The sequence below is a fragment of the Pelophylax lessonae genome (assembly GCF_965119305.1).
Source record: "Pelophylax lessonae genome assembly, chromosome: 11".
Taxonomy (NCBI): Eukaryota; Metazoa; Chordata; class Amphibia; order Anura; family Ranidae; genus Pelophylax; species Pelophylax lessonae.
Genome location: NC_138778.1, coordinates 166,011,459 through 166,027,012, shown reverse-complemented (window position 1 = coordinate 166,027,012; position 15,554 = coordinate 166,011,459). Strand labels below are relative to the sequence as shown.

The 15,554-nt window shown below is 48.0% G+C and overlaps 1 protein-coding gene across 1 annotated transcript in view; it reads left to right on the top strand.

The window, feature by feature from the left end:
• The window catches only part of LOC309567611 (trafficking kinesin-binding protein 1-like), a 93,645-nt gene that overhangs the window by 20,570 nt on the left and 57,521 nt on the right, over positions 1-15,554 (top strand). Inside the window, exon 3 of the mRNA XM_082273018.1 lies at positions 6,455-6,649. Coding sequence (XP_082129144.1) covers positions 6,455-6,649 — 195 coding nt within the window. The remainder of the gene's footprint in view (positions 1-6,454; positions 6,650-15,554) is intronic.

Below are 15,554 nucleotides of genomic sequence, written 5' to 3'. Positions count from 1 at the left end.
GCATCCTCATGGGGTCCCTAAGCGATTTTGCTAGGCGATACCCCTATGAGGAGTCCTTTCTTAAGAAGTGGACTGTTCCACCGGATGTGGACCCTCCGTTTTCCAGATTAAGCAAGGCAACCATGATTTCTGTTAAAGAGTCCCCAGCCTTTAACCTCCTTGGCGGTAATCCCGAGCGTGACTCGGGGTTGATTTTTCATATCAGGAACGGTAACCCCGAGTCACGCTCGGGGGGGATTGCAGAGAGCGCAGCGGTGTTCTCTTACCTTATCCTGGCGATCCAGCGATGATCTCTCATTGCTGAGATCGCCAGCCGAGAGTCCCGCCGCTCCTCCGTCCCTCCGTCGGTCTGATCACTTCCTAGTTCCGTTCCCTGCAGCAGCAATGCTGCATGGGAGCGGAACTAGGGAGGGAAATTCAAAAAAAAAAAAAAAAAACGTTGCACAAAACACATTTTATATTATATATATATATATATATATATATATATACATATATGCATATATATATATGCATATATATATATATGTATGTATGTGTGTGTATATATATATATATATATATATATATATATATATATATATATATATATATATATATATATATGCACACACACATATATATATATATATATATATATATATATATATATATATATATATTATTGATTCAATTATAATTCATGCGTTATATATTATATATACAGTGTGTATATATATATATATATATATATATATATATATATATACACACACATATATATCTATATATAATATATAATGCATGAATTATAATCTAATCAATAATATAATTTTATTATATATTAAATAATAAAATAATATTATTGATTCGATTATAATTCACGTGTGTTTCAAATTTATCACATCTGGGATGTCTACTAGAGTCTTGTTTTGGTCAGGTTTAAGTCAGTAATTACTAAGAATTGTAGGCCTATAATACATAACGCCAAATTTCCATGAAAAGAATTGTACCGCTTTTGGTATGTAATTCCTGACATAATCATACCGCCAGGGAGGTTAAGGACCCGGCTGAGGTCTGCAATATGTACACCCTGGCTGATTCAGCACTAAGGCTGATGTTCACCATTGACCTAGTGTTGCAGACTCTGACCGAATGGGCTAGGCTTTTGCGCCGTGACCTAGAGGGAGAGTAGCTCTCCCCTGCCTTTGCTGAGCTGGCGGACCAGCTGGTGCTGGGGCTGTAGTTTATCTGTGATGTCTCTTTGGATGAGGCTCCCCTACTGGCCCGGCTCTCTGTTTTGGCAGTGGTCCTTCAGCGTGTCTTTGGGCTCAAATGCTGGTCTGCGGACCAGACTTCTAAAAGGGCCCCTACTGATCTTCCCTTTCAAGGATATTGCCTGTTTGGTGCTACCCTGGATGACATCATTAAAGGTCTCACGGGGGGGGGGGGTACCTTTTCTTCTGCAGGCTACTAAGGGCAAGGACCCTCGCTGTAGACGTAGGCCCTCCTCCTCGGCTCATAAGAAGTTTTTTGTCCCTCAGGGTTGACTGACAAGGGACCAGAGCCCTTTGGGGCCTCCTCTGGAGGATCCAAGCGAACTTGGTCTGTAAAGTTAAGAGCGGGCTTCTCCAGACCCACGGACAGGACGCCTTCAGCATGAAGGTGCGCCCTCACCTTTTATTTTAAAGGGTAATGGTCCCGGTTCCGACTTCGGAGCGTTTTCAGGGGTTTTACTCAAACCTGTTTACATTCCCCAGGAAGGAAGGCAAGGTGCGTCCAATTCTGGACCTCAAGGCGCTGAACTGCTTTGTGCTGGTGCAGAAGTTCAGAATAGAGTCTGTTCGCACGGTGGTGGCTTCCCTGCATCATGGGGATTTTTCTTTGCTCCGTTGACATCAAGGACGCTTACCTTCAGACTCCAATATGTGTCGGTCTCCAGCGCTTCCTCCGCTTTGCCGTGAGAGAGGAGCATTTTTCGTTTTTGGCCTTACCCTTTGATTTCGCTTCTGCTCCTCAGGTCTTCACGAAAGTGTTGGCCCAGGTGCTAGCATTGTTACGCCAATGGGGGATCGCGGAACTGGGCTACTTAGAAGACCTCCTTCTGCGAGCAGTCTCCTACTGCTCTGGTGGAAAACCTGAAAATCACCATACGAGCTTGAGGGTGTTTGGCTGGATTCAACCTTTTCAGAAGTCTGCTCTGGTTCCGTCCACATGGCTGGACTATCTGGATCTGGCTCTGGACTTGGCCTTAGCCAGAGTGCTCCTTACTCTGGACAGACTCCAGAAACCGCAGGCTGTAATTCATCTCCTGCTGTCCAGCAGATGGTAATCCCTCCGGACTTGCTTGCGGGTGCTGGACCTGATGGTGGAGATTCTGGCCAAATGGTACAAAAATCCGCAGTCTCTGGACAATCAGATCCGACTGAGCCAGGGAATGAAAGAGCCCCTGATATCGTGGCTTCGTTTTTCGGCTGGGCAAATTCTTCCTTCCAAAATTTCTGCTCAGGGGGTCTGGACACTGGAAGAGTCCAGACTACCAATCAATGTCTTGGTACTCCAAACGATCAGACTGTGCCTGGAGCATTGGATGGATCATCTTCAGGGATGTCCTGTACGCATTCAATCAGACAATGGCTTAGGTCAATCACCAGGGGGGCACAAGAAGTGTCCTGGTGGCTCTGGAGGTAGCTGGCATTCTAAGGTGGGCAGAACGGTTCATTCCAGCCCTCTCCGCCATACACATTCCCAGGGTGGAAAACTGGCAGGCGGATTACCTCAGTTGGCAGGCAATGGACCAAGGGGAGTGGTCCCTTCATCCAGAGGTGTTTCATCAGTTGTGTCTCTGTTGGGCATCCCCGAGGTGGATTTGTTGGTCGTCAAAAAGGTGCAGAGGTTTGTGGCTCGGTCACGAAACCTCTGGCCGACGCCATGGAAGTGCTGGTGGTCCCGTGGGGTAAGTATTGTCTGATTTACACCTTCCCTCCTCTCAAGCTTCTGCCAAGACTTCTATGCAGGATTGAGGCAGAAGGGATTCTGGTCATCTTAGTGGCCCCTGACTGGCTTTGCTAGGCTTGGTACGCCAATCTGGTGCAGCTGGTTGCCGACGTTCCTTGGAAACTTCCTCTCGAGGAGGATCTGCTGTCTAAAGGACAAATCTTCCATCCTGCTTTAGTCGCTTTAACGGCTTGGCTGTTGAGCGCCAGGTGCTGATGGATAGAGGTTTGTCTGAGTCTGGGATTCCAGTGCTGTTAAAAGCTAGGAAATCTACTTCTAAGAAGATCTACCATCGTACGTGGAAGACGTACTTTGCGTGGTGTGAGTCTCTTGGGGTTCATCCTCGCTCTTTTTTCGGTGGCTCAGATCTCAACCTTCCTTCAATGGAGGGTTGAGCAGAAACTGGCCTTGAGTACTATCCAGGGTCAGGTCTCGGTCTTAGCAGTCTTCTTACAATGGCCCTTGGCCACATACTCCTTGATACATACTTTTCTTCAAGGAGTTAGGCACTTTACCCCTCCAGTGCGGTCTCTGTTGCCGCCTTGGGACCTCAGTTTGGTGCTCTCAGTCCTCCAGTCCTTTATCTGTGATGTCTCTTTGGATGAGGCTCCCCTACTGGCCCGGCTCTCTGTTTTGGCAGTGGTCCTTCAGCGTGTCTTTGGGCTCAAATGCTGGTCTGCGGACCAGACTTCTAAAAGGGCCCCTACTGATCTTCCCTTTCAAGGATATTGCCTGTTTGGTGCTACCCTGGATGACATCATTAAAGGTCTCACGGGGGGGGGGTACCTTTTCTTCTGCAGGCTACTAAGGGCAAGGACCCTCGCTGTAGACGTAGGCCCTCCTCCTCGGCTCATAAGAAGTTTTTTGTCCCTCAGGGTTGACTGACAAGGGACCAGAGCCCTTTGGGGCCTCCTCTGGAGGATCCAAGCGAACTTGGTCTGTAAAGTTAAGAGCGGGCTTCTCCAGACCCACGGACAGGACCCCTTCAGCATGAAGGTGCGCCCTCACCTTTTATTTTAAAGGGTAATGGTCCCGGTTCCGACTTCGGAGCGTTTTCAGGGGTTTTACTCAAACCTGTTTACATTCCCCAGGAAGGAAGGCAAGGTGCGTCCAATTCTGGACCTCAAGGCGCTGAACTGCTTTGTGCTGGTGCAGAAGTTCAGAATAGAGTCTGTTCGCACGGTGGTGGCTTCCCTGCATCATGGGGATTTTTCTTTGCTCCGTTGACATCAAAGACGCTTACCTTCAGACTCCAATATGTGTCGGTCTCCAGCGCTTCCTCCGCTTTGCCGTGAGAGAGGAGCATTTTTCGTTTTTGGCCTTACCCTTTGATTTCGCTTCTGCTCCTCAGGTCTTCACGAAAGTGTTGGCCCAGGTGCTAGCATTGTTACGCCAATGGGGGATCGCGGAACTGGGCTACTTAGAAGACCTCCTTCTGCGAGCAGTCTCCTACTGCTCTGGTGGAAAACCTGAAAATCACCATACGAGCTTGAGGGTGTTTGGCTGGATTCAACCTTTTCAGAAGTCTGCTCTGGTTCCGTCCACATGGCTGGACTATCTGGATCTGGCTCTGGACTTGGCCTTAGCCAGAGTGCTCCTTACTCTGGACAGACTCCAGAAACTGCAGGCTGTAATTCATCTCCTGCTGTCCAGCAGATGGTAATCCCTCCGGACTTGCTTGCGGGTGCTGGACCTGATGGTGGAGATTCTGGCCAAATGGTACAAAAATCCGCAGTCTCTGGACAATCAGATCCGACTGCCCCCACCACATCCCCACACTGATTGATGGATTACTTCTGTTTTGGTACACTGAGCTTTGTATTTAAAGGGAACCTGTCACAGCCAAATGTCTTGATGCTCTCTTGCATTGGAGACTTTCACTTGCAGGTCTTGCGCTAGTACCAGATCTGGGACTTAATATCGTTCTAGATTGATCCTGCAGAAATGGGCACTAAAAGTATAAAAATGTAAAAAAAAAATCTCACCACTCCCTAGTTTTTGCATGTGGAACTTTTCTGTTAATGAACAGTCATTGATCCACTACCATGAGAGATAACTGGATGTTGAAGATTGTGTATTTCCAAAATTTCACTTGGCCTAGTAACCATTTATACGAAGTTGGCTTTTGTTGACGTGTCCTGATGGCATCAGTCCTTTTTGATTACTGTTGGAACCCAATGACCAGTATTCCATTTGAGAAAACCTTTAAGCCCCTGATCGTCCATGTAATCTCTATTTCCTCCACCCTGTAGTCCCAGTTCTTTTGGTGAGATTTCCATTGACACAGTGGAAATGATGGTGACATGGAACTTGCTCTACTGGGGTGACCATGGCTTGTGGGAAAAGTTAAGAATGATGGGTTCTTACATCATTTCTCTGACATTAAGAGACTTATTTAATTGGTATCCTAAAATTGTATAAGATTTGGGTGTTTTACAGTATACTGGCTGTACTGGTTAGTGCCCTTGTAACTTGGCAAATACTCACTCATTACATCTTTGTTTCCTATTGTCTGCTTACATAAGAGTGAATTACTTGGTGTATACCACTGGTCTCCAAATTGCAGCCCGATGGCCGAATGTGGCCTTTTGCCTGCTTTTATCTGGCCCTTGGGGCAATATTTCATCTACGGAGACCAACAATAGGGCATGAGCCCCACCCTCTCCACTGACACCAACGAATAAAAAAAGCCTTTCTTGCAGTAAAGCTAAACAGCATGTTTTCAATTCTTGGGGCTGGTATGTGACATGTGATTTGTTGGTCGTCAAAAAGGTGCAGAGGTTTGTGGCTCGGTCACGAAAACTCTGGCCGACGCCATGGAAGTGCTGGTGGTCCCGTGGGGTAAGTATTGTCTGATTTACACCTTCCCTCCTCTCAAGCTTCTGCCAAGACTTCTATGCAGGATTGAGGCAGAAGGGATTCTGGTCATCTTAGTGGCCCCTGACTGGCTTTGCTAGGCTTGGTACGCCAATCTGGTGCAGCTGGTTGCCGACGTTCCTTGGAAACTTCCTCTCGAGGAGGATCTGCTGTCTAAAGGACAAATCTTCCATCCTGCTTTAGTCGCTTTAACGGCTTGGCTGTTGAGCGCCAGGTGCTGATGGATAGAGGTTTGTCTGAGTCTGGGATTCAAATGTAGAAGCTGTGCCTGAAAAATTGATCAGAGAACAAAGAACTAGTCACCAGTACTTCCTGTGGTCTCCCTGCAGCTGATCTTTCTCCAATATGCCTTGTTCTGCAATTTGTCTGTGTGGAGGCAGCCCTCTTGTTAGAGGCAGGACTTTGCTTCCTCGTATCAGAGCCTCCTACAAGGAGAACAGTGAGCCTCCCCACTTCTAAATGTTCTCTAAACAAACATAGCAAATCTTCACTTTTAAGTTCAGGTCCACTTTAAGACAGATCAAAGAATGGCCGTAAGAACATAGCCATATATTTCACTCTTCTTAATGATATCGCTCTGATTAACCTTTTGTGTTTTCAGATGTGTGCACCAGTGGGGATGTCCCAGAGGTGGAGATCATCAGCCTTCTGCGGGAACAGCTCCCTCACTACACTCTGCGTGCCAACACCACGTTTGGATACGACCATGACAACTGGCTACACACTCCGCTACTACCGCCTGACCTGCCTTTCCGTCTTACGCCTGAACAGATAGAAGAGACGCTGAAGTATTTCCGTGAGTGAATGATCCAGACTGAGATCAGCTACAGCTAAGGCAGTCCGTACACTAATCATTTTTTGTTTTATGTTCAACCAGTGGGTTGAATGAAAAAAAAAAAAAAGACGATCCGATTCCCCCATCCACACACTCGAGATGGATGGGTAAATCAACCCTACTGTGCTATTGTGTTCTGACAGTGAGGAGCCTTCCCTGCTATCAGAATATAATGATTAGTGCTGGGGGTGGCACTGATTGATCCGGAAAAACCAAACAGGCTGGTTGTACAGCAAGTTGATGGGTAGATTTTGTACTAGGATGCCCATAAATGGATCGAAATTCGGCCCATCCCTGCTGAACCAGCTGAATTTGGATCCATATACAGCTGGCTTACATGTCAAGATTCCTTATCCTTATTGCCATGTTCATTCTAAAGCCATATGCTAAAACTGGATATACTCTTGAGTTTTTTTTTGTTGATCAGCCAGCAGTTTGAATTAAAAAAAAAACTTACATTCCTGCATCCGCACAAGCAGTGCGGATGCAGGGATCTCCCCCACTGCATTATTGGGGAGAATTTAAAAACCTGGAGCAGCAGTGGCTGATCGAATGCTGGTTTTCCAGCAGGAACGTTCACCAGTAGCCTGTGTAATAATCAGCTTCTGTTGGACAGGGCTACACATAGATTGAAATTTTTTTGTTTCCTGCCGAAACGCCTGAATTTTAATACGTGTATACCCAGCTTAAGACTGATACTACTTCTGTGAAGAAAACAATTATTAATTGGCTGTCTAGTGTACAACTGAACCTGTGTGAATGTCAAAATTACTAAATTAACATCTGCAAGTGGTAGCTTTGGGTGTAAGCTGTCAGAGCGTAGGTTTTTCTTAAGGTATTGTGCTTAAAACTCTGCCTGGAGCTACTTTAAAGTGTCTCCACCTGTATTAAGCTGGCCATACACTATACCAGTGATGGCGAACCCTGGCACACCAGATGTTTTGGAACTACATTTCCCATAATGCTCATGCACTCTGCAGTGTAGTTGAGCATCATGGGAAATGTAGTTCCAAAACATCTGGGGTGCCAAGGTTCACCTTCACTGCACTATACCATCTGATTGTACAATCCCTTACCAAATTCATGTAATGTAATGGCAAACCTACACAATCGATTCAGTTTCTTTCAAATCAGGCAGGCTTTTGGGCTACATAAATTATGGTAGATCTAAAAGAGGTTGTACAATCAGATTGTATTGTGTACGGTGGGCTTTAGATTAGGCACAAGCTTTACCCCATCCCACAGTACAGTACCTGAGTAACCGGTATCAGCAGGCCCAGGCATTGTCATATAGGGTGCTTATACAGTAGGGAAAATAATTATTTGCTCCCCTGCAGATTTTGTAAGTTTGCCCACTTACTAAGAAATGAAGGGTCTATATTTTTTTTATCATAGGGGTGTTTTAAATGATAGAGACTGAAAAGGATATAAGGATTTAGAGAAGATCTGTAAAGAAGAGCGGACCACAATCCCCCCTGAGATGTGTGCAAACCTGGTAACCAACTACAAGAAACAACTTACCTCTGTGCTTGCCAACAAGGGTTTCTCCACCAAGTACTAAGTCATGTTTTGCTTGGGGATCAAATACTTATTTCACTCACTGGACTTCAACTCAATTTATCACATTTGCAACATGTGTTTTTTTCTGGATTTTTGGTTGATTTTTTTGTCTCTATCATTAAAAATACACCGATGATAAAAAATTTAGACCCTTCATTTCTTTGTAAGTGGGCAAACTTACAAAATCTGCAGGGGATCAAATAATTATTTTCCTCACTGTAGGTGAGCAGAGGCAGAGTTGCATAAAGCTGGTCATATACGGCTCAAACTTCTGCTGACTCCAAAATTTCAGCTGTTGGCACCACTTGGCATAACCAGCTTTAATTGAGAGATCAAAGGCATCAAGTGAAATAAAAGTCAGCCAAACGGTGACTGCAGCCAATTAGGTGCAATTACACAGCTAAATAAATGGTAGTAGTTTCATCTTTCACATTATTGTATTCTTTACCATCCAGTCCTAATAGGTATACATCCTCCCCACACAGCACAGCCAAGCTGGTGACCTGACTTTCTCTACTGCAGTTAAAGCGGAGTTCCACCCAAAAGTGGAGCTTCCGCTTATCTGATTGCTACCCCCCCAGTTGCCACATTTGGTTGCCCCCGTCCGCCCCTCCGGTGCCACTGTTTTTGACAGGTACCCATCCCCACTTCCAGCAGACTCGGCCACAGTAAAGTACGTCACAAGTCCAGGCCCCCCTCCTCCTTCGCCCGCTGCCCTATTCAGAATGCACAGCGCGCTTCGCGCATGCGCAGTAGTTAACTGGCCGTGAACCCACAAGGCTTCACTGCTGGATTCCCTTGCTGGCAGTGGCGGTGGCAGCACCCGACAGCCGATGAAAACATTGGCTGGGGTGCAGACATTGTTGGATTCCAGGACAGGTAAGTGTCCTAAAATTAAAAGTTAGCAGCTACATTGTGTGTAACTGCTGACTTTTAATTTTTTTCTGGGGGCAGAACTCCACTTTAAGCAATGCAGCTTGGTCACTAACTTGCCCCCAGCATGTGACAGTGAGGGGGCAGCTACCGACTGATGAGCTCTTCCCTTGGCTTCCGATTTCTCCTTCTGTCAGTATGTTCTGTGGCAACACATATGCAATATATCACATTTGATTGGCTACTGAGTGCCACCTTTAGGCTTTCAACTGTGCTTATGAGGAAGCAGTTCTACCACCACTAGATGGAGCCCTTGGGGTTGGGAGACAGACTGCTCATTCATCCCAGTGTACATTGCCTTGTCCCGAGAGCTATTAAGATGTTTGTCTGGGCAAATAAAAAACAAATTCAGTACACCGCTGCAACGCATGCAAATTTTCCCAGGAGCTCTGGCAGATCTTCAGGTGTTTTTCTAAACATTCAGCATTTTTTAATGGATAAATTGTAGAAATATAGGTATTGCGGAGATGTACTATTTTTTTTTTTAACCCAGACATACTCTTTTTATTAGATAAGAACAAGTTAAAATAGAACATCTTCTTCCACAGCACAGCAGGATTTATACAAATCTCAGAGGCTGCAGTGGGGGAAACACTCTGATCTCTTGAAGTATGGGATCTTTTCTTGTTATTATTTTATTTTTGTATTTGTGCAGCATAAAGAAAATAAAGAACAACTAAAAGATTGGGGTCTTAAGCTGGCCATCCACAATTAGATTTATTCATTCAAATATACAGTGCAGATGGCGGAATCCCCCTGCTGGGCCATTGAATTCTGACCTCCGGCACCAGTGGCTGTTTAAATCCCAGAACAGCGGCTGCATCTGATTGGATTAATCCGTTGTTGGACTGACTATTGTCTGCCCAGCTGTCGGACAAGAGGGCCTCTCTCTTAGGTGAATTTCAGCAGGTTCATCAGGTACCAGCCAAATTTCGAACAGTGTATTTGCCAGCTTAAATTGGAACTAAAGGTACAGTTACTTACATTAGTTCCAATGGTCCAACGCCCACGTGTTCCCATCGCTGGCATAATCTTCCCAGGTCTTTCCAGATGCTTGTCTTCAATTTTTTTTTTTTTTAAAGAATCTTTATTTAGTTTTACATAGAAAACACCAGTACGGAAGGATAACAAATTGAGTGGAGGCCAAACAGTGCAACCCATTCATAGAACAAACATCTGAAATCTGAATGCAAGGCACACAGTGGTGAACAGTGCAACTGGAATGCTACAGGGCAGTGGTCGGGCTGCCGGCAGCCAAAAACATGCAACATCCGCGGGCAGCCAAAGGTGCAATCGGGAAAAACAAAACCAGCTCCAAGAGGCCCCGGCCAGGGCCGACCCCGAAGGAGGGGGGCAAGAGCCTCCATCAAACCTCCCTCGACACGACCCCCCCCCCCCCAGCCATGGGCCTCCCCAGTCACGCCCCCGCCACCCAAGTCGAGCAGCAGGGGGGAGCTCAGTAGTAGCCCAGGTCCCAACGGGGAACCACTGTAAACACCTGATCAGCCCCGGCGGCCCGAAGGAAAAGCAGTCATTATGCCGGCAAGCCGCCTAACAAAGTCCAAACACATGGACAACAGTAATCAGCGTAAACATCCTGTAGAAAATGGGAGCGAAGCGGAGAGAAAGAAAAAAGAGAGGAGAAAAATAAAAGGGGGGGGAAGGGGGAAGTAAATATTGTACCTGTCAACGTCCGTAGCCTTCCAGGCTCCGCGCCCCGACAAAGCCTCCACCCGCATCCAGAAGCTCGAGACATCACACCACAGGCGCACTAAACTTGAGGTGAAGCGGGCTCACCCAGGGATGGGTCAGCCAGTACCAGCAAGGCCCAGTCAAGGCTCGAGGGCAGCAGGGCCGAGCTTGTCTTTAATTTGATTGGCTGATGTGGCATGCACGGGAGTAACGCTATACTGACATATTAGCAGTTTGCCAGAATTTAAATGCATGTGCAGCTCAGTGTAGGCAAAGGATTGTGAATAGGCAGGTAGGTGTAATTTATTGCAGAGGAAACATTGCATGTCTCTTCTGCAATAAAAAGCATACCTGTTCTCAATTTTAATTTTTTAAATTTAATTCTGCTTTAAGCTGAATGTGGGCCTGGAGTTTGTGATATCGGGTCTTTTAAATGGGGACTGTAGAGCAAACCATACACATTTAGATTTATCTTGCTCAGGCCACAAGAAATCACACGATTTCCCCATCACACTAAACAGCCATCTATTGTATTCAATCAGCTATGACAGCCGCGACTGCCCTAATGCCAGTAATATTGATTACATCTGACACGATGCACTTACTGTTTGGCTGAAAATTTTCCACCCAGGTCAGTCCGTTTTTTAATCACTTCACACTAATTCACATAACCGTACGTCCTTTGGTTTCAGTGATTATACCGGGATGATGCCAACACCTACAAGAATCATCCCGGTATAATTATTTTCAGTTGGGGATTGTCTTTCAGACAGAAGTGATCTAAGTGGCTATTTAGGCACTCGATCACTTCTGCGGGTGGCTCCCGCCACATCTCCTGGGCTCTACAGTACGATCACGGTGCCCGGGAGCGATTTGGCCAGCGGTGATGGCTGCCCTGTATATAGAGAGAGAGGAACTGGCATTGTTCCCCTCTCTCTGTAACCCTGGAAATAGGGAGTAATTTGTCACTTCCGGTTCCGCCTCTTTGTTTACATGGCCACCAACGGGTAGAGAAGCAGCTGATTGGACAGGTCCTGGTCTAATCGGCTGCATGGGGGGCCAGAGGAGAGATTTGTGGTCTAATAGATCCCAAATCTCGCTATAAAGAGGACCTGTCATGGCCCATATCAAAAGGGATATTGTTTAAAAAAAGTGTAAAGAGAAAAAAAAAAGAAAATTTTGTATAAAATAAATATAAAAAAAAAAATGTAAGCACCACTGTCCCACTGTGCTTACATGCAAATGCAAACGCATACGTTACTCCCGCACGTATATGTGAAGGTTGCTCACACACTACACATGTGAGGTATCGCTGCGAAAGTTAGAGCGAGAGCAACAATTCTAGCACCAGACCTCCTGTGCAACTCTAAACTGGTAGCCTGTAAAAGTGTTTTTTCTCTTTCGTTCATTGACGGACACAGCTCCTGGTGCTCATAACCGTTGGGTTATACTCCCTCTACAGGAGTAGGACACTAGGCAGAGAGAGAATCTGGCTACGCCTATGGGCAGTCCCAGGGGGTATACTGCCTCTCTCTGCTATAGGTACTTTTTTTTTCTGCCTAGTCAGGCGTAAGGACCTAGTTCCTTGCTGGGATCTCTGGTCCTGGCAAATTTTTTCTTTTTAGATCTAAATTTTTTCTCCTGCTTTTTTTCCTGTGAGATCTACAATCAACTGCCGGACTGGGTAATCTAGATCCAGTGGTCACCCCAGTCTGGCCAGCGAGCCCGAGCAGACCTTAGCTCTGCGCTAGGTCGTCTGTGACATAGCCCCACCGGACGGGGGCTGGCCTGCGAGTTAAACGCCTCACGAGGTTGCATACGACTGGGTCTCGAGTCGCAACGCTCCTCCTGGCCGAAAGCCCCCCCATTTCGATTGCGAGGGGTTCTGTCTGGAGTGGTGCCCGTCTGGTTCCTGGTATGGTGAGTAGCTGTCCACCCCTCTCCCCATGGAGGGTTTTGGGGTGGATGTGGGCCCCTCCTTGGGATGGTCGGACCCCCGGATTCCCCTCCTTCCCGTTAGGCAACCCCCCTTGATCTGTCCCCCCCTCCTACCTACCTTATGCTGGGACTGTGTGGGTGGTCTGGTCCACCTCCTGGGGTAGGGATGGTTGGACCCCGGGTTCTCCTCCTTCCTGTCAGGCACCCCCCTTCATCTTTCTCACCTCCTACCCCCCCCCCCCACCTTCTCATATGCTGGGGCTGTTTGGGTTTTCTGGTCCACCTCCTGGGGTGGGGGCAAGCCGCTATGATGGTGATGGGGTCCAGAGGGGGTGTTCCGCCGGCGACCGGCTGCGGTGGAGGCTCCTGCCAGGGTCCGTCTTGCCTAGGCCTGTCCTTGAGGCCTAGAGATCCCTCCTGGGTCCCTGGAAGCCTTGTGGTGCCGCTGTGCGCAGGGGGGGAGGGGTTGTACCTGCTGCGGGCTCCTGCCATGGCCCCCTGTCCTGCCTGGGTCTGTTCTTAAGGCCTAGGGATCCTTCCTGGGTCCCTGAAAGCCTTGTGGTGCTGGGCGTAGCCACCATTGTGCTGTAGCCTGTGTGTTTCTATGCACGCTGGCCATGTTTGTGTAGTCTAGTTGCCAATTTGCGGTGGTTTGCCTTTGAAAATAGTGGCAGCCGTGACAGTGAAGCCCTGTGGGCAGCGATTTCGGCGGAGGGAGGCCCTCCTCATCCCCTGGTGCTTACTCCTGGATCCTTTCACTTCCTGATTGCAGCACATGGACTGCAGATTATCCTGGTGGCTGCAGGTGTCTATTTCTGCTGGGTAGTGAGTCTGGTGGGGTTCTTGCTCTCTCTCTGCTGAGGATCGCTTGATGCTTTGTGTCTGACCGGGTGGTGTTGCCAGCGCTGTGGGGGTTGTCCCTTTGCAGTGTTTTACACTTTTTGTGGGTCCCCCCGGAGACTCATAGAGTCTTTGGAGGACATCTCCCCACCTGATCCCCTCTGCTGCGGGGCCCTCCTGGTCCCAACAATCCATCGATGCACTACTGATGGCGGTCCTGGAGTCCTTTGTGTCCCGGGTGGAGGTGGCTTTCGGCGACGGGCTAGCAAAAAGTGCCCCCCACCTTCCCCTGCCTCATCTGTCCTGAATCTGATTCGGACGAGGGTCACCCTGCTGGGTCTGCAACCACGCGCCCGGAATACTCTGATAGTGAGGATGATTCCACATCTGCAACTGAGCACAAAAAGGCGCTGGTGGAAGCATTGATTGTATCTGTGCGTGAGACCTTGAAGATGGGAGGACACAGCTGCGATGGAGGCGCAGGTTTCCTTTGGCACTCACAAGCCATACAGAGTGGAAAAGGTGTTTCTTATCCCCGCCTATTTTGACAGAATTGTCGCTAAAGAGTGCGGACGACCAAAGCATCCCCTTGGGGTCCCTAAGCGATTTTCTAGGCTTTACCCCTATGAGGAGTCCCTTATTAAGAAGTAGACTGTTCCACCGGTGGTGGATCCTCCGGTTTCCAGATTGCACAAGGCAACTGGATCCGGCTGACAGGAAGGCAGAGGCTGTGGCCCACAATATGTACACCCTGGCTGGTTCGGCACTGAGGTCGGTATTCACCATTGCCCTGGTGTTTCAAACTCTGACCGAGTGGGCTAAGCTTTTACGCCATGACCTGGAGGGAGCTCAGCTCCCCCTGCCTTTGCTGAGCTTGGCGGACCAGCTGGTCCAGGGGCTGCAGTTTATCAGTGATGCGGCTCCCCTACTGGCTTAGCTCTCTGTTTCGGCAGTGGTCCTTCAGCGTGTCTTTTGGCTCAAATACTGATCTGCAGACCAGACTTCTAAAAAGGCCTTAACTGATCTTCTTTTTCAAGGAGATCGCCTGTTTGGGGCTACTCTGGATGACATCAGTAAAGGCCTGATAGGGGGAAAGAGTACTTTTCTTCTGCTGATAAGGGCAAGGAACCTCGTAGTAATGTGGGCCCTCCTTTTTGGCTGATAAGAAGTTTTTTTTTTTGTCCCTCAGAGTCGACTAACAAGGGCTTGAAACCTTTTAGGGCCTCCTCTGGAGGATCCAAATGAACCTGGTCTGGCAAGCCGAGAGCGGGCTTCTCCAGACCCACAGACAAGGCTCCTTCAGCATGAATGTGCACCCTCACCCGTATCAGGAAGCGGAAGCTTAGGATGGAGTTCATTCGCACGGTGGTAGCATCCCTGGATCAGGGAGATTTTCTTGCCTCTGTTGACATCAAGGATGCTTACCTTCACATTCTAATATGTGCTGGTCACCAGCGCTTCCTCCTTTTTGCTGTGGGAGAAGAGCATTATCAGTTTGTGGCATTACCCTTTGGTCTTGCCTCTGCTCCTCTTGTCTTCACAAAAGTGTTAGCCCGGTGCTAGCATTGTTATGACAACGGGGGATCGTGGTGCTGGGCTACTTGAGCTACCTCTTTCTGCGAGCGGAGTCTCCTACTGCTCTGGTGGAAAACCTGGAAATCACCATACGAACTCTGCGGGAGTTCGGCTGGAATCTGAATTTTCTGAAGTCTGCTCTGGTTCTGGCCACAAAGCTGGACTATCTGGGTCTGACTTTGGACTCGGCCTTAGCCAGAGTGCTCCTTCCTCTGGACAAACCCCAGAAATTGCAGGCTGCAATTTGTCTCCTGCTGTCCAGCAGATGATCATCCCTCTGGACTTGCATGCTGGTGCTGGGCCTGATGGTGTCTACCTTCGAGGCGGT